This window comes from Haemorhous mexicanus, chromosome 9 (genome assembly GCF_027477595.1).
Source record: "Haemorhous mexicanus isolate bHaeMex1 chromosome 9, bHaeMex1.pri, whole genome shotgun sequence".
Taxonomy (NCBI): domain Eukaryota; kingdom Metazoa; phylum Chordata; class Aves; order Passeriformes; family Fringillidae; genus Haemorhous; species Haemorhous mexicanus.
In genome coordinates this window covers 30,868,194-30,891,708 of record NC_082349.1, presented here as the reverse complement: position 1 = coordinate 30,891,708, position 23,515 = coordinate 30,868,194, and the positions used below count along the sequence as shown (strand labels likewise).

At 52.6% G+C, this 23,515-nt stretch overlaps 2 protein-coding genes across 2 annotated transcripts in view; both read right to left on the bottom strand.

Moving 5' to 3' along the window:
* Positions 1–10,894, bottom strand: part of TEDC1 (tubulin epsilon and delta complex 1) — a 73,826-nt gene extending 62,932 nt beyond the window's left edge. The window contains exons 1-3 of the mRNA XM_059854811.1: positions 10,717–10,894; positions 9,698–9,776; positions 2,973–3,175 (exon numbers count right to left, since the gene is read on the bottom strand). Of these exons, the coding sequence (XP_059710794.1) occupies positions 2,973–3,175; positions 9,698–9,776; positions 10,717–10,872 (438 nt within the window). The 5' untranslated portion in view covers positions 10,873–10,894. The remainder of the gene's footprint in view (positions 1–2,972; positions 3,176–9,697; positions 9,777–10,716) is intronic.
* Positions 10,895–18,657: 7,763 nt separating this feature from the next.
* On the bottom strand, positions 18,658–22,627 carry CRIP1 (cysteine rich protein 1). Its single transcript, XM_059854810.1, has 5 exons — positions 22,480–22,627; positions 19,696–19,790; positions 19,546–19,603; positions 19,352–19,399; positions 18,658–19,011 (listed from the first exon to the last, which is right to left on the bottom strand). Exons 1-4 carry the CDS (start codon positions 22,517–22,519, stop codon positions 19,359–19,361), a joined length of 234 nt encoding a protein of 77 aa, XP_059710793.1. The 5' UTR covers positions 22,520–22,627; the 3' UTR covers positions 18,658–19,011; positions 19,352–19,358.
* Between the last annotated feature and the right edge of the window lie 888 nt (positions 22,628–23,515).

Here is a 23,515-nt window from a genome sequence, read left to right as displayed (position 1 = left end):
TTTAAACTTGGGCTGAAAGAACAGTCAGAACATGATTGTACACTTAATTTAGGGATTAGCTCCATTCTCTCTTCTCACACAACAGACCCTGCTCATCTTTGTGGATTTCAGAACAAAATTTTAAAAGCAAACCACATGAATATCAGTTTGAACTAAAGCTATGCCTACACTTATTGAGACTCCTTTCCTTTTAAATGAAGACAAAGGGTAAGGATTCTCTCCAAATTTATTCTCACTGGTAGACCAACAGATGTACTTTTCCAGCAAGTACTGGCTTTCACACTTGGCTCATTTTGGCAGAGATCTCAGCCATGCACAGAACCCAATGTATTTCATGGATTTTTGTTTTGCAACATTTTCACTTCAGGAAAATTGTTTGTAGTCATTAAAGATTCCATTCAGTGGAAGACTTTTCAAGTTCTCATCTGAGAATTTCATTTCAATTGTTTTAAAGAGCATTCCCTTTTCTTTCTTCTATTCTTTGAGACATATCTTTCCTGAGTGAAGGGTTTTTCCTCTTCTTTTACCTTTTTCCTTCACATCACTGGAATAGAAGACAGTTAAGACTGCAGAGACTACACGTCTGGTGTGTTAACTTACAAGATGTCAGGTAGCAATGTGACAACCTCCCCCTCCCACTGTGATTTTGGGGTTTTATTGCTGAACACTGGCTGATGAGCAGGCTTTGCCACATGATTACCTCCCAAAATAACAACAGCTAGCAAATAACCATATCTAACAACAATAAAACTTAACACTTTGATGAAACAAACAAACAGCAGGTTTTCCTGAGTGGTTTACAAGGAGCTGATTCACTGACCCAAGCGAGGTGTGTGACCTGTCCATCTCCTCTCCACCCCCCACTGCCTCCTTGCATCCCTGCCAGGGCATTCCTAGATCTTCATTTCTAACCTAAGACTGAATTTATTGGTTTTGCAATGCCTGGTTGATCAAATAAAAGATAAGACCTCTCCCTCAAAATTCCATTTGTTTTATCCTTCTTGTGATGGAGAATCACAAAACCCACTAGTTATGCTGCAACTGTATTCTTTTCTTTCCCTTGAAAATATCTATTTTATTGGAGCATGAAAACTGCTAGATGAACACCATACAAGAAATGTTTCCATTAATACAATGAGCTTTACATACACAAGCTAACTCCAACTTCCAGTCTATACAATTTTTGTCTGGTCTATTAAAAAAAAAAAAAAAATCAGACTCTTAAGCCTTTCCAAACACTGTTTTGGACAGTTATGGAGTAAAAACATTTAATATGCATTCCATGCTTTTTGAGAAACACGAGTACAGCAGGTGAGAACTGCAGTGAAAGGCACACCAGTATGTGTGGCCATAAGAGATAACATAGTATTACCATAGTTCTTTTATCCCTTTTTGGGAAATGCAAAACTTAAAGCCTTCAGAGAAAATAACACAGGTGCTGCCCCACTCCCTGAATCCATGTCACATTTCACTTGTCACTCTTTTGTAAAAGAAGTTAAGAAAAAATTTAACAAGAAAAAAAAATTTTAAAAAAACCCTGTTACTGCAGATGAAAAACAAGAAAAAGCTAAAAGAGATGTTGAAAGTAAAAAGTTGTAGAGAGGTGTTTTTCTGAAATCTCAAGGCACCCTTCACACAAGTAGATGGCACTGCCACTCACAGCTCAGCCTCTTGTGCTCCCTCTTCTGTGCAGCAAATAACTGTAGTGCACCAAGAGTGGTCCCTTTCCTCAAAATACTTCTTGTAATGTTGTTACAAAAAGGATTCTTTCCCTTGAACTGGTTTCTACTTGTACAAGTGTTTTCCTTCTAAAGACACTGTTTCTATACTGCAGCTTTCCAAACTCTTGCTTTCCTGCTTTGCTGCCTCCTAAAAAGGCTCCAGGGAAAAAACATATATGGGTTCAAGAAAGACCACACACCTCAGACACCACGAGATAATCAGCAGGTAGGGCTTTAGACCTACCAAGTCCTGTGCCAAAAACTAAGAAATTCTGTGAGCCTGTCATCTTGAAGCAGACTGAGCAGTAATTAGTGTCTGACTAGATGATGGTTACTTCAGAACAGACTTTCTATGTACTAACAGCTTCTATTAACAGAAAAAACAACACACTCCAGTGTGTTCTCAAAGGTCATTAGTTACCTCAAGGGCAGGAGCTGCCATTTGAGACCTTATTGTTTGCAAAAAGTATTATGTGCCTTACCTGCTCTACCCAACAGTGCCAACACAGCCAGCATTCATTGCTAACCTGTTTGCCTGCCCTGCAGAACCACTCACAGCTCAGCCTGGGAGCCCAAGACCCAGAAGCAGAGAGACTGATTCACTTACCTCCACAGTGGTACTGGAAATAGAAATCAGGGAATTCAGGCAGTTTTGTAAAGTTTGATAAGGAGAAAGAACTGTGGTGGTGCTCGCAGGGGTCCCAGGACGAGGGAAGAGATGAGAATCTTGACTCCAGTTTCAGAAGGCTGATTTATTATTTTATGCTATATATTATATTAAAAGAAAATTATATACTAAAACTATACTAAAAGGATAGAAGAAGGGATTTCATCAGAAAGCTAGAAAGGAAAGGAATGGAATGATGATAAAATCTTGTGACTGACCAGAGAGTCCGAGACAGCCAGACTGTGATTGGCCATTAATTAAAAACAACCACATGGACCAATCCAAGATGCACCTGTTGCGTTCCACAGCAGCAGAGAATTATTGTTTTTCTTTTCCTCTGAGGCTTCTCAGCTTCTCAGGAGAAAATATATTTTTCATAAAATATGTCTGTGACAAAGAACCCCTAAGCTTTGCACGCAGAAAGCTTAGAGAAGGCAAAGGAAATAGACAGGGGCCTTTTTTGAAGCTGAAGTCACTCACCTGCCAAGGCACCAGGACAGCACCCATCACTCACTGGTGGTGACACAGCTGCTGTCACAGGTGACCCGTGGACAGGGTGGGGTGGAAGGACACAGCATGCTCACCGTGCACACGGAGGCCTCATCCCCAGTCTGCACTCTGTTCCGAGCCAGCAGCTGCTCCAGGAGGCCAGGGCGGTGCAGCAGCCAGGAGAAGGCCAGCAGCAGCTCCCGGCTGCCCGCGGAGCCGTCGGCCGGGAGCCGCCGGAGCTGGGGCCGCCCGTAGCCACGGTACCACAGAGCCCGCTTGACAAAGCTCACCTGGGCACCTGGAAGAGCAGAACAACTGAGAGTAACACCCTGCAGCAGAACTGAGAGTAACACCCTGCAGCAGAACAACTGAGAGGAACACCCCGCAGCAGAACGACTGAGAGGAACACCCTGCAGCAGAACAACTGAGAGGAACACCCTGCAGCAGAACAACTGAGAGTAACACCCTGCAGCACAACAACTGAGAGGAACACCCTGCAGCAGAACAACTGAGAGTAACACCCTGCAGCAGAACAACTGAGAGGAACACCCTGCAGCAGAGCAACTGAGAGGAACACCCTGCAGCAGAACGACTGAGAGTAACACCCTGCAGCACAACAACTGAGAGGAACACCCTGCAGCAGAGCAACTGAGAGGAACACCCTGCAGCAGAACGACTGAGAGGAACACCCTGCAGCACAACAACTGAGAGGAACACCCCGCAGCAGAACAACTGAGAGGAACACCCTGCAGCAGAACAACTGAGAGGAACACCCTGCAGCAGAACAACTGAGAGGAACACCCTGCAGCAGAACTGAGAGGAACACCCTGCAGCAGAACAACTGAGAGGAACACCCTGCAGCAGAACAACTGAGAGGAACACCCTGCAGCAGAACAACTGAGAGTAACACCCTGCAGCAGAACGACTGAGAGGAACACCCTGCAGCACAACAACTGAGATTAACACCCTGCAGCAGAACGACTGAGAGGAACACCCTGCAGCAGAACAACTGAGAGGAACACCCTGCAGCACAACAACTGAGAGGAACACCCTGCAGCAGAACGACTGAGAGGAACACCCTGCAGCACAACAACTGAGAGGAACACCCTGCAGCACAACAACTGAGAGGAACACCCTGCAGCAGAACAACTGAGAGGAACACCCCGCAGCAGAACTGAGAGGAACACCCTGCAGCACTGCACTCGCCCGCTCAGCTCCACAGTGCTGCTCCCAGGAGGGCAGCACTTGGACCCCGGCCTCAGGAAGACAGTGGGGACTTAGTCTTTATCAAGGGTCATTGTAGCCTTGAGTCAGAGATGGAAATGAGATGGATGAGAAGCTTGGTTTTTGTACAGGATGGCTCAATCTTTATTGTACATAGCTTACTTTTATATGGTATTAGAAGGCACCCTGTTTGAATTTCAGAGGATAGCAAATTACTGAAACTCAGTTGATTGGTTGCTAATAGCTAATGTACACGTTGATCAAATTTTTTTCTTTCCAGATAGTTTATATTTTTTCTTCATAGATTCTCACAGGATAGACTTCTTATTTTTGTAGGTGTGAACTCTTCTCATAAGAATAGATTGTTATGTAAACTGATTTTTTTTTTTTTTCTCATGGGAACTTCACAGGTTAGTTTAGCCAGAATAGTAAGGTTTAAACCATGTTTTATAAGGCTTTTCTTTTATAAGGTTTTACCTATATGCAACAATCAACAACTGGTGAAGGACAGGAAGGAAAGGATAAAAGCCTTCTTTATACTGCCCCATTCTGATTGCAGGAACTACTGCTCAGGGAAAAGAAGAAATGCAAAGTTGGGATCAAGACCGGTAAAGGCCTCTTGGAAATTAACAAAGGCAACAAAGGCAACCACCCACCCCCACTACAATGGGACTCCAACTCACCGATTCATTTTTTATGAGTCACCAAGCATGCTATGAATTAGTAAACACTCTGAACCACTCTACTCCTGAACTAAACTGGAATTTAGAGATAGGAGTTTCACAGCCTGCTGCAAATCTCTGAGAGCCAGAGAGCAGAGATAATGCAGCACAGCACATGGGCTGTTAAATTCTCAGGAATGCTCTGATCCATATTCCTTCACACCAGCAAATGTTACCTGACAGCTACAAGACAGGCACAGCAGGGCTGTAAAATACTGAGGAAACATGGAGAAAGTTATTATTAAAAAAGGTTCTGCCCAATAAACCTTGGCTCTGTACTAAGCCAAAAACAGAATAAAGAACATAATTAGGGGGACAATGAAAACAACACATACTGGCTAAGAATCAACAGCTGTAAAAGGAAGACCTGCTCAAAAAGTTTCTGGAGTTCTCTGAGGGCAACAAGAAGCAAGTGATTGAGGAAGATTCAACCAATGCAAGACATTTGGACTTCCCAGCTTGCACAAAGAAACCAAGGCACTGCAGTGGAGGGAGAGGAAAAGCCTTGGATCAATGACAAGTACCCAGCAGACAAAAACCAGAGGGCAGGAACAAATAGTGGTTTCACATGAGGGCTCTGTGCTAAACAGCTGCTGTTCAAACAACTCAAAATGACACTTAGACAATGTGACAGTGACAGAAAACTTGGTGCTGATGTGATATTAGTAGTAAAGAATGCAGGCAGATCATGAAGGACTACAGAACCTTGAGCCAAACTTTAAAAAGACAGATAAAAGTATTTTTAGAAAAAATGAAAAAATAGGTGCACAAAGAAAGAAATGTTCCTAACTTTACTGACTTACAACATAAGACTGGACCTGGAACTGCTCTGTGGGCTCAGGAACACCATCTCAGATGATAAGGTTTTTAGTGACAGTATCACAACTGGTTCTGACAGGCATCCAAAGGCAAACTCCGTGTGAGAAACCCAGCAAGGACACTGAACAGAACACAAATACCCACTGTGACCTTTATTTCTTCTCTCCCATTAAGGCTAGAGAAGATCTGGAAAGAAATGAAGAGAAAGGACAAGTACAATCACAAGTACAGAACAGCTGCATTGTAAGAGGCAATGAAGTAGGCCAAGAAGAGCAAGAATGGATATGACAGAACTCTTCAAACTCCTGAATGCTGTGCAATGGGTGAAGAGTGGATGATTTGTTTGCACAACACTCAGCACAAGAACTCTGAGCCAACAAAGTTAGCAAGCATGTGAGTCAAAACATGATAAAAGAGATACTCTTCACACATGCAGCAAAATTCTGAAATTGCTCACTGTGGGACTCTGTGGACTCCTAAGAGTCACTCAGGCTCAAGGAGAAACTGGATTCACAGAAGAGCAGTCCATGGAAACTTATGAAACACAAACATATCCTCTCTGGATTGGAAAGTCTGAGATGTAAACTGCTGGAGGCTGACAGAGTATCACCCCATGCTGTGAAAGCATCCTTCTAGATTTGCTCTTTTCTTTCCCTTTGACAGCTGTCACAGCTGGGTGGAGCTAGAGGAATCTACAGTTTCATGCAGTTCCTACAAAGCAAAAGACCTAAATGACTCCATTTGCTCTTTCCACAGACCCTGTGAATGAAACAAGCAGCTTCCCTTCCCCATGTCAGGATGGCAGAAATGCTTATGGCTTGCTAAAAAGTCTTCCTGTAGCTGTGCTCTCCAATCCCTCAAGCACAAGAGGAACATGGAGATATCACAGATTTTATTTTGATCACTTGTGAACATTCCTACATGAGCAGAGTTTTCATGTCATCCTTTCCTTTCCCGTGTGCATTTGTCAAGAAAGGAACTGCCATAACAGGTAAAGGCAGAAATCCTTCAAAAGGAAGGATGGTCACTATATGCTTTCCTCCTTTTTCAAAGCAAATAAGGATCACATGCTGCCATCTGCAGTTCAAGGAGCTCCTTAAAAAATTACATATCAAAGTGGAGGAAAGGAAAGCAGGTGAGGTGGTTTTTATTTTCTTTTATCACCATTTCCCTGCTCTGATTTATCACTCAGGCCAGATCCACCAAGGCAACTCACCACCTGAATTTCAGTGTTCTTCTGGTCCTTTATCTCCCCCTCTTTCATGTCTGCCTCTGCACCATGCTGCCCTCACAGGAGAGGGTACAGCTGGTGTGCCAGGCAGGAACTGGGAGTGAGCAGTCAAGGCACAGATCTGGAACTGGGCTCAAGGAGCCTTCCTGTGACCTTAGAGAAGTCCCTCAGCTTTCCCCATCTCCAGAGTGCTCAAGTTAAAAGGCAAAAGTACAACTGGCAGTAAAGGTTATGTGAGTACCCAGGACCAAGATGGATTCTTCTGTAATGTGCAACCAAGAGAGAGGAAAAAACATCACTCAGATAGAAGAGACACACCAGACACCTCTCTGACATCTTCTTATGGCATTAGGATTAGGAAATTGATACAGAAATACCTTCACAAGGCTTCCAACTAATCCCCTTCTCCACAGACATTATTTATAAAACTATATTCAGCAAGTAAGACCAAGCTGGGGATGAACCTCAGGGTTCAGCTTACTTAAAACTACACTCAAGCTGTGCTCTTCCACTGTTGAGTCCTGACAGATACTTCCAGTGACTTACAAGATGATATTCAAGTAAGAGCCATGCACTAGCCTGGCAGGCTAAAATGGAAAGGAACTACAAGTCCAAGCACAGACACAGACACATTGCTTCATGCACTCAGACAAGGGACACCTGCAGAGGTAGTGGTTATCGTGGGAAACCACTGCTTCAGAAAAACATTTTCTGCTACATTAGTCAAACAAACAAAAATCTATTGCAGCTCCAGATCTCTTTCCCATGCTAAAATCCCAGAAAATAAATGTGTCCTCCAACTATCTGACTATCCAAATACACTGCTACCTGGTGTGGCTGTCAGGCTGTTAACCCAGTTCATCAGCCTCTGCGAAGAACAAGCAGCATGAAACCACTACTCATGATTTCATCAGCAAGGTTATGCCCAGAGTATTCACACACAGCTTACTCTGACTCTCCACTGTCCAGTGGCCCACTGCTGTGACATCTTAAAGGGGCTGGGTATAACAGCAAGTTCACACTAAAATTTACAGTTAAGGGCTTTTCACTGTGGGAAGAAAAAATTCTCAGAGAACAAGAAACCAGGAGCAGCTGCAGAATTTCATAACCACTGACTGGTAGGCTTCAGTGGGATTCCTGAACTGGCCAAAGATCAGTGTTTCCTTTTGAAAAATAAAGGATACAAGATCACTGGAGAATGGCTTCTCTTTTCCAGAAAGCTGTTTCTATGCTGACAGTAACCCCTAGACCAAAGGAATCTTCACAGCCTTCCTCTGGGATCTGGCAACTGCTGCCCTCCTTATTTTAACCAAGGTAATTAAGAGGTTGTACAAAAAGAGTAAAGAAAAGCAAAGCTTGATCTGTGGACTAAGGCACTAGACTTGGATTAGAGGAAGCTGTTTTAATTCTTTATTGTGTAACAGGATCCTACACAAACCTGAGAAAGTTATTTAGTGCCTATGCCCAAGGCTTATTTCATTTGCATGAAATACACAAGAGACCAGAGCTGGGGCAGAGAAGAAAAGCAGCAAAATATCGATTGTGTTCAGAGCACACAACTCATTCACTTGCCAAGCAAAAGTAATTAGTGTCATTTGAAAAACAGTACAGCTCTCCAGCCCGAATTTCAGCTTTAATCACCAAGTTGTGACTAAAAAGGTTTCTCAGAAATCAGCTGAGCAGTTCTCAGCAGAACCACACATAGCTACCTCACAATATACCAGTGGAGGCTGTGTTTGCTGTCTCCAGAGCCAGGAACCTGCCACATGCACTTGGAAATTCTGTCCCCAAACGCTACAGGCAATTAGTATGGGAGCAACCAGGATCCAATAGGGTTGCACATGTGCAGGACCACATCCACAATACTGTGGGAGACAGTCAATAAATAGACTTGCCATACACAGGAGACTGTGGATGAGTGGAAAAATAAAAACAGCCAAATGAAAAATAGCAGTCCTGTGAGTAACAGGACTTCCTGCTGAGCTACCAGCTAAACTATGCTGGTGGTTTTGCTCGGCATTGCACAGTGCTGAACCTTTCTTAGTTCCATTTACAGAGCCACCAGGCTCACAGCCAACCAGGGACTTACACGGTGCTGCTTAGGGTGTTTTGCTTTCAAGGGCAAAAGTGAATATTAAATGGAGCTGGTATGAGGAGACCTTGATTCATCACAATTCTCATACAATGAAAAGGCCCTAGATAGACATGTTTCAAGAGAGGAGATGAGGAGTAGTGTTGTACTTGGAATAAGGGACATTTAAGAAGTAAATAGTCTTCTGCTGTTTTGAGAAGCCAATCTGCATTCAGCTTCTCTCTGGAGCAGTGGCCCTGTCCTTAAAGACATTATTCACAGTCCCCCTAAAATAATCACACACAGTCCATTTCTTGTTTTGTCTAGAACTTCACTGCCTTTATGGTTCTCACACTGCAATTCCTGGCTCTGACACAGGTCTGGATAGAAAAGTACCAACAGAATAATGGTATGAATGGGAATGGGAAAAGAAGGAACCAAAGGGAAAAACCAAACCTACTTCTGTCTTTGCAGATACTGAGAATGCATAACATCATTGCAGAGATTTACCTGCAATAAAACGTCACAGGGATGCAAGAGCCTGTGGAAACATCCCAGTTTCCAGGACAAAGCACATCAAAGAGTAGCAAACCTGCCTCACAGCACGCTTCCTCATCACTAAACCTGAGGCCCGGTACGTTGGTGGCACAGGTGTCCAAAAGAGAGCACTCACACCAGGGAGAAAGGAGCCAAAGGTGCTACAAAACCAGTCCCAGGACAGATGGAAACTGCAGTCAGCCAGAATGACGTTACCTATGGCATCAGACTCTGTCCACCTGCCCCCATGGATCTGCTTCAGAAGCACGTACAGCAGCTTCCAGAAGTCCAGGCTCTGCAAAAGAGAGGGACGGAAGGGGAGATCAGCAGGAAAAATATCTGCCATATTATTTAGTCTTAATTAGGCAATTAAGCCCGTATCTGAACATCATATATGGAACAGCACACCTGCTGATCCAGCCAACACCATCTGATCAGGCAGGTTCATGTACGTCAATGTTCCTGTTCATGTATGTTCATGTTCCTGCCTGATGAACACAGAATCTACAGAAACAGCACCCAGAAAGAAAAGGGCGAATGCTGGCTGTACAGCAACACTCAGCACTTCTACTGTGAGACCCATGCGTGGAGGAGCACTCCAAAATCTGCTCTGATACAACCACACAGGGCACAGCTCAGCCGCAGTCAAACAGGCACCTGAGCACAGCGGTAAGGTCTGACTGCGACAGCGCCAAGCTCGCCAACAAGAGGCACAACAGAATGAGCTGGAACTGGGAATCGTTTCTTGGCTGCACAAGGACAGCAGGCTGACAAACTCCAATAGTGATTCTTACAGCTGGAATCTCAGTCAACACTCGTAAAACCCTTAAAATAGCCGAGGAAGGGAGGTACCCTGTGTGCGAGCTGGAAGCCGTGGAGGCAAAGCAAGACCCAAGCTGGGCAAAGGGCAGCAAACCCCAGGCGACACCTCGGTGTCGCAGATCAGAGTTAAACACCAAGCCTCAAGTTACAACCACAGTAAGGCGCAGCCCTTCCCAGAGCGGCGAGTTTGCTGAGATTCCCTAACACGTGTCAGCTGGGCGGACAGCGAGCCGGGACCGCACCGAGCCGGGACGGCACCGCAGCCCCGCACGCAGGGCCTGCCCAAGGCTCGGTGCCGTCGCGCTGCTGTGCAGAGCCGAGCCTGCCCCCGGGCCCCGGCGCACTGGGCTGTCCCGCCGGTCCCCGATGCCCTGGGCCCCGCAGGGTCTCCGGGCGGAGCAGCCGGCGCTCACCGCCTGCGGCCGGTCGAACCTGGCGCGGCGCAGGGTGTCGGGGGCGGGCCGGGCGCGGGGCGGCAGGGCCCGGCACAGCGCCCCGACGGCGGCGGGCAGCGCCGAGCCCTGCTGCCGCTGCTGCTCGCGGTGCTGCTCCCGCTGCCGCCCGCGCATCGCGCCGCTCGCTCCCACCGCCCCCGGGCCCAGCGGGAGCGTCTTTCCGGGCCGCCCGCCCGCGGCAGCGCCCCCTGGCCGAGGGGAGGGGGCACTGCGGGCGCGCCAGCCCTGCCTCTCGCCTTCCATGTCCCTGCACCGCCCTGGATGTCCCTGCATCTCCCTGCGCCGCCCTGCATCTCCCTGCACCGCCCTGCATGTCCCTGCACGGCCCTGCATGTCCCTGCGCCGCCCTGCATCTCCCTGCACCGCCCTGCATCTCCCTGCATGTCCCTGCAGCGCCCTGCAGCGCCCTGCACCGCCCTGGATGTCCCTGCACCGCCCTGCATCTCCCTGCATCGCCCTGCATCTCCCTGCATCGCCTGGGATGTCTCTACAGCCCCCTGCACCTCCCTGCATCATCTTGCACCGCCCAGCATCTCCCTGCACTACCCTGCATGTCCCTGGATGTCTCTGCAGTCCCTGCATCTCCCTGGATGTCCCCGCACTTCCCGGACCCCCGGTGGTCCTGACGCTCATTCAGCCTGCGCGCATGGCTCGGGGCACGGAACTCTTCCCGGGCAGTGACCCACAAGTGTCACCTCCCCGAACCATGGACGCGCCTCCTGCCCCGGCAGAAAACACCCGAGGTAGTCCTGCGAGTTTCCCCCGCCCTTCCTGGTGGACAGAGCTGCTGCAAAAGCCGGCTTCGGCTGTGGCAAAAGCACAGCTCTGCTGCAGTCAGAACAGCTGCGGGGACACGGAGCAGCGCTGGGCAGCAGCAGCAGCTCCGCGATATCGCTGCGATATTGCTGCGATATTGCTGCGATATTGCTGCGATATTGCTGCGATATTGCTGCGATGTTGCTGCCTGCCTCTTGCTCAGCGGGGCGAGGTGCGGCCAGCCCGGGTCCCCAGGCGTTCAACCCCCGACATGAAGCAATCCCAGGCATTAATCCTTGGGGAGCCGTGGGGGAGGAGAAACGGAGCTGCTCCATGGGAGAAGCCTGAGCTCCTGAGGGGAGTCCGGCCGTGACCAGGATTTACAGACCCAAAACCTGGCACGGAGATGGATTCCTGCTGTGGGGTAGCAGAGCTGGTCTGTGCCAGGGACTCGGGTCTGCTCCGCCAGCGCCGCCGGGATCCTGCCTGTGCCTGGACATGAGACCTGCTGGAAGCCCCCACTGATGGTTTCTTGGCCAGTTCCCCAGCTCATAGCCCATTTAATGTGCTCACTGTGGATCTAGCGTGATGCCTTTACTTTTTTTCCACCAGTGTCTGAAAAATATGAAACAACACGTGAAATTCTTTCCCACTACGGAGCAGGCTCCTGCAGCCAAATGGCTGCTTGCAATGAGGAGAGAAATCACAGTGGTCCAAAGGGTCCTCCAGCCAACGTGAACTGTGTTTGCACTCCTTCCCTCTGGTTGCTCCTCTCCTGCCTCCCACCCCTGTGCAGGGGAGCGCAGCCCTTTCCAGTGCTGAGCACTGCTTTAGAGCTCTCCCCATCCTGTGGATCCTGGCTCCTGCTCCAGCCAGCCCTGAAAGGACCCCTGGGTGTGAGTTATCCAGGCTTAAGGATTTTTAAAATATCTTCTCTAGCAGCTGTTGTCTCACTTCCTCCTTTCCTAATGGCCTGGAAAGCATTTTCCTTATCCCTTGTCCAGTTCTAGCTCAGCAATCTTTATCCACTTCTTTGCTCTCCTTCCTAACAGGCTTGGCATTTCCACATGGTTCCTTGCCTTTGGTTTCCAACAGCCCATAAAGTCCCTTTTCATTGCCCAGAGCCTTATCGAACCGGGACAATCCTCTGCTGTCTTTGGCATCCTTCTTGGCTTTCCATGCCTTGCTGCTATCGGGCGCTGTCTGCTCCCTCCATGACACATCGCTTGTCTATTTTCCCGTCCCTGCTGCAGTCTCCAGGCAGGAGGACCTTCAGCTGCAGCCAATTTCCTGTGTTTTCTTGACCACTCCATAAACCCAGCTCAAAGCTTTCCCTGTCCCCACACACATTCCTCTGTCTAGGCCTTTCCTCCCCAGGGCAGCTGCCGAGACAAGGGCTCTCCCGCACAGCCCGGTGCACGCACAGTGAGTGGCTCTGTCCATCCCCCCTCCTGTGGGCTCCTGTCCCCCAGCCAACCCCCAGGCCAGCGAACATCACTGCTCAGCAGCTGGGGTTCACACCGAGAGCCCCCGAGCCACTCTCCATCCCGCTGGCCCAACCAACCCCGTGGCAGCCCGGCACAGGGCTGGCTGCCCCGCTGGCCAGCATCCCCCTTGCGCCGTGGCTCCCGTGGCACACAGCCCCGTGGGCACAGCTGACAGAGGACACTGGCACTGTGCAGGGCTGGCACCTGGCCACGGGCGGGTTGGAGGCCAGGCAGAGCACCCCAGGCTCCCGGCAGCACAGCGGGTGCTCGGTGCCAGCCCACCAGGCCCCACTTATCTGCTCTGCCGGCTGCCTGGGCCGTGTTCCAGCGTGGGAGAGGCCGAAGGGAAGGCAATGGTTTCCTGCAGCAGACACGGACCGTGTGCTATGGACAGGCGATGGAGGTGACGGTGTGAGAGCCCCAGCACGCTGTCCCAGCAGGGGTGGCGATGGCACCCTGCTGGCAGCAGAGCCCTGCTCACCCAGGCCACCCTCACCTCCCCTCTCCCAAGCAATTCCTGGCAGATGGAAACCAGCCGTGGCTGGCTGACATCAGCTCACAAGCTCACAATGTCATTGTCGAGGTGGGAAGCCCCCAGGACCCTCTCTATAGAAAGGAAACAGGGCAGAGCTGGATTCAGGGTGAGCATGGCAGTGGGGACAACAATGGGAAGGGAAAGTCCGGGCACGCGCTGAGTGCCAGGGATGCTGTAGCTGGGAGAGGCCTCTGGACTTTGCCCTCTCTGGGTTCCCGGGCCCACCTGGTGCCACGCAGCCCCACAGCTGCCCATTTTCAGTGCCATGGGTCAGCTGGGGCCATTGCCGTGCTGGGTGACTCAGTGGGGCCGAGGGTGCCTGTTTGCACTGTGCCATGGCAACTCGCCACCGCCCAGGGCCCTGCTGAGGCGCGGGACTGCCAGAGGGGGTGACGGTGGCCCTGTTCCATTGCCTCATGCCGATTGTATGCGATAGCAGCCATCCCTGCCCGCTCCCTGATGTCACCTCAGCCCGCTCTGCCAAGGGCAAGGTGGGAGCTCTCCTCCTGCAAAAACAACTTCTTTGGTCTTTTGGGCTTTTTTCTTAATGCTTTTATCCCCATGAAGGCGTGGGTGGGAGCCAGCCTGTCTCCTGGCCAGGCCCCTGAGCCAGGCATCAGCGCTTCCCACGCCCTGCCGCCAGCTCGAGTGGCTGGAGTTCCCCACCTCTCTCCTTCCCCTCTCCTTTCCCTCTCCTTCCTGCCGTGTGGTATCTGCTGAGCAGCCATCAGAGCAGAGCAGAGCTTCCCTCCCTGCCTGCTCGAGGGAGGCCCTGGGTGGCCGGAGCGTTTCACACCCCGAGCAGACCAGGCAGGCTGCCCCGCTTTCCACCACAAACATTTCCAGCTCCTTCCCCGCGCCCTCCTGGCCCTTTCATACACACTTGCTCTTCCCTCACTGGGACATCAGATTAAGCAGAGAGGGAAAGGCATGACCTGGCAGCATGGCCATGGTGCTGGCAGAAAGGAGCCAAGCGAGCACAGGGCTGTGAACATGCATTGCCTGCACAGGGCTGCAGCAATGCTGTCATGACCCCACAAAGGCTCTGGTGCAGGTTTTCCTGGACACAGGCAGTTAGTCAGCAGCAGGTCTGTGTGTGGGCTGTAGCACCAAAATTCAGGGTCAGCTCCCAGCAGCTGGATGGTTAAGAAATGTGTTGGTGTTTCAGGCTCTCTGATGCAGGGCTTTCAGTATAAGTGAATTGGGAACGATTAGAAAGGAGGTCTGAGGTCTCAGCAACTCTCTTCTTGGGAGTTTCAGCCTTTTTACTCTAATAGCCAAGTTCCTCTGCACAGAGGGAAACTCCCTCTGACCCCCTCCCCCAGGGCCAATAACACAAGACTCACCAAAGCAAGACAGAGGCTTCAGTGGGAAGTCCTTGCATCCTTCCCTCTTGAAAACTCTCCCTGTTTCGTTGACAATAACACAAGAGGTGTGAAAGTAAAATTCAGCTCTAGGTGCCTGATGTCAACCTTTCTGCTTCCACTCCCTGCTTGGGTAAGCCACCCAGGATCTGGCAAAGACCCCCAGGGCTTTCTGCACACAGCTGCTCTCCAGCACTGGATCACAGCAGCAGGAAGGGGTGAGAGTAGAGCAGCCTGTGCCCTCCTCTCTTTGCTCCCTAGCTAGACCTCAGGTTCCAGTAGCTCGGTTCATGGTCCCATTCACTTCTCCTTACACCCCTGGCTGTCATATCCAGAGTCCCTCTGCCTTCAGTATCTTTAGTGTTTGCTGGAGGTGTTGCTCCCCATCAGGAAGAAGGTTTGACCCCCCCCTTTTTCACCTCTGCAGAGCTGTTTCCGTTGCTGAGACGGGGGTTCCCCAAACCACTGCTTTGCAGAGCTGGATGGGAAGTCCCATCTCCCCCTGCAGAGTTCCTGCTGCCTGACATCCGCTGCACGGCCCCTCTTGCTGCCCTGTCTGCATAAGAGGGCAGATTTCTGAGGCGTTAGGACATGGGCAGACACTTTATTGACCTAAAGATATCAGAGCTCTTTGAGCTTAACACAAATCAGCCTTAAAAATCCCCGAAGCCGTGGTGCGCTGGATACCACCCAGCTGCAGCCCGGCTTCATCCCCATGAGCTCTGCACAGCACAGAGCAGGAAGCTCCTGCAGCCACAGCCCCTGTGCCACTCTCCCCCAGCCAGAGGCTGCACAAACCACCTCAAGGGAAGTGGTAGAAATGTCATATCAGTGTCCCCATCAGCGCTGGCAGGAGAGGGTGAGTGCCCCGTTGGTGCCCCAGCGAGGCAGTGTTGACCCGGGCATCCAGCACATGTTAGTCCAGATGTGACCTGAAGGCTGCAGCCACACTGCCAGAACACAGCCCTGTCCAGGGCCCAAGCCTGCTGCCCTCCTTAGCATGACCCTGAGGAGAGCCCTGCTGTAGGGCTTCCAGCCTGAGCTACCTCCCTTTCCAGCTGCAGGCACAGGGAAACATCTGTCCCCTGCTTCAGATTAAGGTCTGTCAGTCTGTGCTGAGAGGAGGACACCGGGTCAGATCACCCTCACTGGCCACTCTGCCCCAACAGCTGAAGGGCCCCCCAGCCCCCTTTCTGCTCCCTTCTCCTTTTCTCTTCTGTACAGAAAGTCACAAAGCTGGGATGTGGAGCAGCAGCAGTTAAGTTTCTAAACCCATCCTGTTTTCTGTCTTTGCCAAAATCTCTTCTGCTTCCCTACCCAGGGCGTTGGGGCTCGCCCACACCCAGCTGCCAGAGGAACTGTGATGTTGTTTGTTTTTTTGTCACAGTGATGAAGTGTTTATAGCAACTATCACTCCACAACCCACGGACTGATCTCAGCCCAAGCTTAGGAAATAACGGCAGAGGAAGCACGGCCCCTTTCTTCAGAGTCACCAACGGTGGCAGTTCAGGTCACCAAAGCAGGGAAGTTTTGTGCTGGGCATCACCATACTGTAAATCACTCAACAACTTTTGCTGTCCCAGACAAGCAGAAGGCTGGGATTTGCCCTCAGCATCCTGCTCTCCCTGCTGCAGAAGCAGCACAGTCATGGCATCACCACACTGGGAGGGAAGGGACCATCCCTGCCTGTTCCAAGCTCTCGCCAAGGCTCAGAACCAAAAGCATCGCAGATGAGAGGCACTGAAAACCACACTGCTGCTGCCTGTGCAGTCACACTCCAGGCCACAGAGATTTACTGTTCAAAAGGAGAAAGGGCTGTGTCTGCTGACAGCCCACCTCCCTGGCGCGCCAGCCGCTGCCGAGGCTCACTGAGCATCCAGGGGAGGCCTGGCTCAGCTGTGGGTTTCCCATCCAAATGAGATACAGCTGTTTCTGCTTCCTCTCCAAAGACCAAAGGGAGTTTTTAAAAAAATCAATTTATCATATATTTTCTTTGACCAAGGCTCCTTGTGGATGTGGCCTGTGCCTGAACTGCCCAACCTCACAGCATCGAGGCTGGATCAGACAGAGTGTGTGGCTTGTACAAGCACGGCTCTTGGAGAAGAATATCCCAGCAGAAAGTCCTGGGGCTAAAAGCCATCTCAGTGGGAGCTCTTACTGCAGGCTAAGCAGAAAAACAGGACTCTAAGAAGGAGATTTTGGCAATCAATACCAAGGGGCTTGTCCCCAGCCCATGCTTAAGGGACCCCTGTGTTTTAATGCACACATATATTCCCTCTGCAGCTGCACAAGCCTGGCACAGCTCAGCTCCTGCATCCCTGCATACACCCAGGACAGGGAGAGATGTCCCTAGCCACCACAAGTACACTGCAAATCCATGGCCAGGGACAGAAGCAAAAGGGAGCCTTGGACAGCACACACTGCAAACAGCAGCATACAGCAAACAGCAGAACACTGCTCCAGCCCCAGCTGCAGCCACTGCCACTGAAAAGGGCTGGATCACCCCAGCCTCCCCCTGTGCAGCCCCTGCTTTTCTATACCTTTCACTGGTTCCTTCCTCATCCCTTCTGGCCTGTCCCCTTGTACTTGGAATAAGCTGCTTCTGAAATTTTAGTGCAGGGCCCTGCTGGGAAGGACCCTGAGCCAAATCCACAGGTCCTTTTCCCAGCTGGACACATTTATGCAACCCTGAGGATGACAGGGATTGTGTTTGCCATTACTTTAAATGCCTGAGGGAAAACACTATCTCAGTGGCACAGTCAGGCTGCTGAGATTCTATCACTAGTTTGCTTTGAAGCTCAGCTGGCAGGGGAAAGCCATGTCCCAGTGCCCAGAGGCAGGCTGGCAGAGAGGGATAGGCTGTGGATGGCCAGGAGCCACGGGTCCGTGGGTGCTGGCACCCCCGGGAGGCTGCGGGCACCCCCGGGAGGCTGCTGGCAAGGGCAGCAGTGGGAGCAGGAGGTCCCCACGAGCCCAGGCTGCTGGGAAGTCTGATGACAGCCAAGCAGCCAGGGTTTGCCTTTGACACAGACGCCTCTGTTTGTTGTGCTATCGGGGTGGGAGGCGAGGCAGCGCCTTGCAGCATCAAGAAAGTTTTAATTGGAAGTTTTAAGATGCTTATCAGATCAGGCTGCTTCTGACACCAAGGATTTTGACACTGGACATGTGTCTCTAACCTCTGAGGGTTTTGGCCAAGTCCCAGGAAGGGTGATGTCACAGTAAAATGCAGAGCAGCCTCTAAGGAAATGCATGCATAAACTGTAGACAAAAATATCTCAGTGGGTAATGAGATATCTCTGAATATGTAAATGGAGTTGTTCAGGTTAGGGAAAGACATGGTTAAGAAATCATTTTAGAAACACTCCTCAAGCTGACATCTTTGACATCTGTCAGTGCCATTTTTCCAGGAGGGCAAAAACGTTGAAACATGAAAGAGCAAAGCTCTGGAGCCAGCTCTTGCTTTCTAACACTACAGCTCTGCTGTCCCTGCCAGGGGAGGCTGGCTCTGCCTCGGCAGTAACCTCCTGCTTCCCTTGGCCTTTTCAGGTGGCTGCTCAGATCAAAAGCAGCAAATACCAAGTTGTCCTGATGTGACAGTCAATCCCCTCCCAGCAAGACACCTCTCTGCCCCAGCTGAGGGCGCGTGGGGCCACCCCACAGCGTGGGGCTCAATCCAAAGGCCACGGGGGCATCAAGCAGGTGGCAAGCACTTCACAAGCAGGTCCCGAGGGTCTCCTGTTACAGAGAGCACAGCTGCTACAGGAGGGAAGCATCTTTTCATTTATTAAAGACTGAGAATACAACTGTGGGCCCGGCCACGAGAGCTGGATGCCTGAAGCAGAGCTAGGTTTTGGCTGGAAGGGCGCGGTCTCCTCTCCAGGCAGCCTTCAGCAATTTCAGAAAAATTTCCTACCCGGCAGGGCAACCCAACGTCCCCACCCTGGCTGCACTCCATCTGGAGCAGAGCCTCTCTCCACACCAGCCCAGCCTTGGTTACTTATTGCTTTGAACGTGCTAGTCTAGTACAGGGTGAATTAAAAACAAAAATGCATGTCTGTTGCGGTGTGTTTGTGCTGTCCTCAGGTTGTGCTGGGAACCCTGGACGTCAGACCTGGAGAGGGATGGAAGAGAGGAGTGGATGAAGTCAGGCTGGGCTGGGAGCAGAGATGTCCCAGGGACAGCAGTGCTCCAGGACAGATCCTGTCTTTGCCAAAGAGTCACAAAGCAATAGCCTTTGGCACCCGGTGCCAGAGCCAAGGGGGTGCTGACAGTCAGCTGGGGCTGGAGGAGAGGAGCACCCAGCTCCTGAGCCCTGGTGTAAGGGCTGGGAGTCACAGCCAGACCAGAGGGATGCTGTGGCAGGCCTGCCTTCCCCACTGGCCTGAGGGAGGACAGTCCCAGCCAGCCCATGGAGCCAGAGGCAGGAGGGGAGCTCCAAGAGAAGGACCAACCTGAGGCTTATTTGAACGTGTGGCTCTCAGCTCCTCCCCGGCCGAACCCTGGAAGAGACGGAGCGGGGTCAGCACTGCCATGGCATGGTGAGCACCCGAGGGCTGCAGCTCCTGGGCCAGGAGACAGGGGCCCCGAGCCAGACAGGAGCCCCGAGCCCCCTCACTCCCTCCACGACCCCACCACAGGCACCCACCTTTGGGCCCGAACAAGGCAGCATAGCAGGGGTGGTTGCAGTAAGGTTTGCCATCGTGCTGCAGGGAGAGAGAAAGAGCATCAGCCCCACCTCTGCTTGTCCCAGCCCTCAGGTGCACCAAACCCAGACCTGCTGGGCAGCAAACCTCACCTCTGCATGGCCTCCAGATGTCAGGGTCTTGTTACACTTCTCGCATCTCAAGCAGGGCCGGTGCCAGTCCTTCCCCAGAGAAGTCACCTTCTCGGCTGCCATGGAAAGGAAGGGAGGTGGGTGAGTTGAGGCACCGAGCAGGCACAAGTTAGTTTTGGCAGATTGGCTGCTGTGCTGTCAGCCCTGGGGAGGACATTTTTGGGCATTTTCTCAAGTCTGTCTGTCCAGGACAGAGGGCACTGTGTTCAGACCCAAGTGTGCACATGCAGGAACGTGGGTCTGCCGCAGCGGTGCCACGCCCAGGCTGAGCAGGACTGCATCCATGAGGATGGACTGACTTCTACCCCATCTTCCAAAGACCTCAGGACCTCCCTCCTTCCAACATCAGCCTGCAAGGGGATTAATTTCTCCCCAGTGAGCTGGAGCCCAAGAAATCACTAGAGCTGACAGGGGTGAAAGGGGACACTGGCGAGGACTGGGGAGGCAAAGCCATTGCCACACCCTGCCAACACAAACCAGTCCCTTCCAGCCACAGCTCGGATTCTGCTGGCAGCATGGCAAACCAGAGCAGAGCTGGAGCCAGCAGGGGTTCAGGCAGCCATGGGAGGGACAACATGGGAGCCAGGACATGTTTGTGGAGAGAGGGGGAGCACAGGGGGCCTTTTAATTGGAGCACAGCAGGGGAGAAGGGTATTTTCTGCAGGCGTGTGTGCTCTTCATATTGGCAGCCGAGCTCCTGGGAATTTATTAAATGATTAAACAAAGCTGTCCACAAGAATCCTGTCAAAGCCAGGTCTGAACACTGTCCCCATGCCTGCAAATGGGACCAAGCCAGTGTGGGTAGTGCATGCCCTGGGCAGCCTGAAGCACCTTTTGCACTCCAAGTATGTCCACAACAGCCTGGGCAAGGAGCAAGCTGGTGGCTGCAGAGGTGGGAGCGGGGGCAGCGCCCAAATGTCACAAGGCAGCCCCGCTGCCATTCCCCAGTGGCACAAAGGGCCTCCTGTGCCTGCAGCCTGGCAGCAGCAAGTGTCCTCCCCCGGGTGCCCCTAGGAGCCTGAACCTGGCCCGAGGCAGGACCCTCCTATCACTGCAAGGTTTCTGCAAGGAGCACAGCCTCCCCACCTCTTGCACGTGCATTTGCACCAGCACTTGGGCAGGAGCTCTGCTAAGGCTCGTTACAGCACTCAGGCATGAAGACAAAATTCCTGCAAAACCCATCCCTAGTCCTCTCAGCATCACCTCCTCCCCACCCCTGCTCTCTACAGACACGATTTGGCCCAGAGCAGCCTGAGGCACACCCAAGCAGGACCTCCAGGCTCCAAAAGCCTCAGGTGTCCCAGAGCCAGGCTTGCTGTGCTTCCTCTGCCAGTGCTCTGGATAATCTGCAGGCATCCAGCTTGGTGCTCCAACAGCTTTTGAACCCTCCTCAGCCTCTGCATCAACAGAAACATTTCGTAATAAGCGCAAGCGTGATAAGTGCAAGGTCAAACCCCTCCTTGGTCAAACGGTGCTGTCCCAGCGGCTCCATGGCCACACCTGCAGGCACAGCAAACCCAGCTCACCCCGACCAGGACTGACCCAGAGCCAAGGGAAGGCACACACTGCCACCAGCACCTCGGTGCCTCCTGATATCAAGCCACACAGGTAAATGAGGCACACCAGGAGCCTGAGTCACAGGAGGGAGCCACAAACTCTATTGTGCCTGAACTGCCATCCCAAAGCCTGGCTGCAAGCAGTGAGTTCAAGGCAAGGCAGTGTTCTCCAGCTGCAGTAACCACAGCCCCAGCAGCTCTCTGGGCAGCGCCCACGCCAGCCCCAGCACAGCTCCCCAGGGTGGGCATCACTGACACGCACAGAGAGCAGCTCCTGTGTTTGAGCCTCCAACTCCTTGGCTGAGCACAAAGAGTGGGGGCACAGGCACAAGCAGAGCAGAAATAAAATAGAGAAAGAAGTCCATCATGGCACCTGGGTTCCTGATCCCTCATTTTGAGTAAATCAGAGAGCAGGGAGTGTCTCTAAGCTGCTCCCAGCAAACCCCTCGAGTTCAGCTATGCCAGGGGAGCAGAGAGGTCTGGCAGAGGAACCTGCCCGTTCCAAAAGGTGATAGCAAAGTGAGAAGCTCAAACCCCACAAATGCCCTCAGAAAGGACAGCAGGTCCATGGTCCCGGAAGGGGCAGGAGCTTTGGGGCCCCAGTTTGGAGGGAAGACATCTGCGGGAAGCCCAGCAGCAGACAGCAGCTCAACAAGGCTCACACCTACCCTGCAGCAGCGGCTTAAAAATAGCACCCAGAGGTGTCATCCTGCTGTGCAAAACCACACCAAGCAACTGTGTGGGCGACCCACCGACCCAGGCACTTGCCTGAAGGCATGATACGCAAGATGCTAGCACCTTGGGAAGGTGATTGCTTCACCTGCCCAGGCTTTCAGAGCAGCCGGCTTTACCAGCTGGCCCTTTGGGCTCCAGAGCGGCTCAGGGCTGGGGGCTGTGTGGGGAAGGAAGTGAGGCTGGGCTCCCTTGCTGCTCTGGAAGCACCCAGTGCAGCCCGCGCTCTGCAGCCACGCATCTCCTTGGGGTAGGTCTATAGGATCACCCACCCGGGGCACTCCGGGGACCCCCAGCGCAGGGCTGAGCAATTCGGGGATACCCCAGGAATTTGCAGAGATGGGCTGCGCAGCATGGGGGCCAGAAGCCGGGGTGCCCAGAGGACCCCTAGCCCGGCATGGGTGCCCGGCAGGTGGCCCGAGGTGGGGGCGGCTGGGGCGGGGCAGGAAGCCCTTACCGAAGTAGACCTCCTTCTGGCAGCGGGGGCACTTGGGCATGGTGTCGGCTCGGCTGGGCTCGGGGCTCCGCTCGCACCGCCTGTGGGATGCTCCACGCCGGCCCCGCCGAAGTCACTGCTCGCCCGCCCCGCCCCTCCAGCACAGCCCAGATGTGCGCTCCGCCCCGCCCAGATGTGCACCCCGCCCGCAGCTGGAGGGGACGGCCCGGGGCACGGCCCTGCGAGGGCTCCCGAGACGGGGTCCTGGGCCCCTCCTGCACCCCTTGTCCCTGCACCCCCCCAGCCAGCCCTGTCCCCTGCGCACCCCGGCACTCCGAGCACAGCTTTTCTCCCAAGGGAGTGTAAAAGTCCACCTCAGGCAGGGTCTCGTGCCCAAGGGGAGTTTTGGGGTGCGGGGTGAAGCAGGCGGGAGCTTCAGGACTGTAAGCCCACTCCTGCAGGACATTGGGAATGGCGTGGGTGCGGCACACGGCCCCGCTCGCTGTGGAGAGCCAGCCCATCTGTGTCACTGACTTTGTCATTTTATTAGGAGGGAGGACTTGTTGTTCCTTTGTGCTTGGCTGCGAAGGAAATGAAAAGCCTATCCAAAGGTCTGTTTTGTATGAAACAATCCTCCCCAGGGCACGTTGCTGCGCTGGAAAGGTCATGAGGGCTTGTGAAACCCAGCGCCAGGACGCCTAGTGACTGCCTCCCGAAATGCGAGGCATCCCTCCCGACACAAACAGGGCCCTGCTGACACCGGATCCCACCCGTGGGCGCAGGAGGAGAGGCGGCAAGCTGTGCCCAGAGGCGAAGTTCCTGTTCAGCTGGGACTGCTTTACGACCCAGCCTGGCTCCAGGAGCCTCCCTTCCAGCACAATCCCCCGGCTGACGCTCCCTGCTGCTGCCAGTGGTCCCAGTCTGTGAGCCCACTGCAGGCTGGGGGGCACCGTCCTGCCCCAGGGGCAGCGCTGGGCTCAGCAGGGCAGGCAGCACCCACACCGGCAGGATGTCACCGGGAGCAGCTCCCTCCTGAGGCGTGAGTCATGCTGAGATG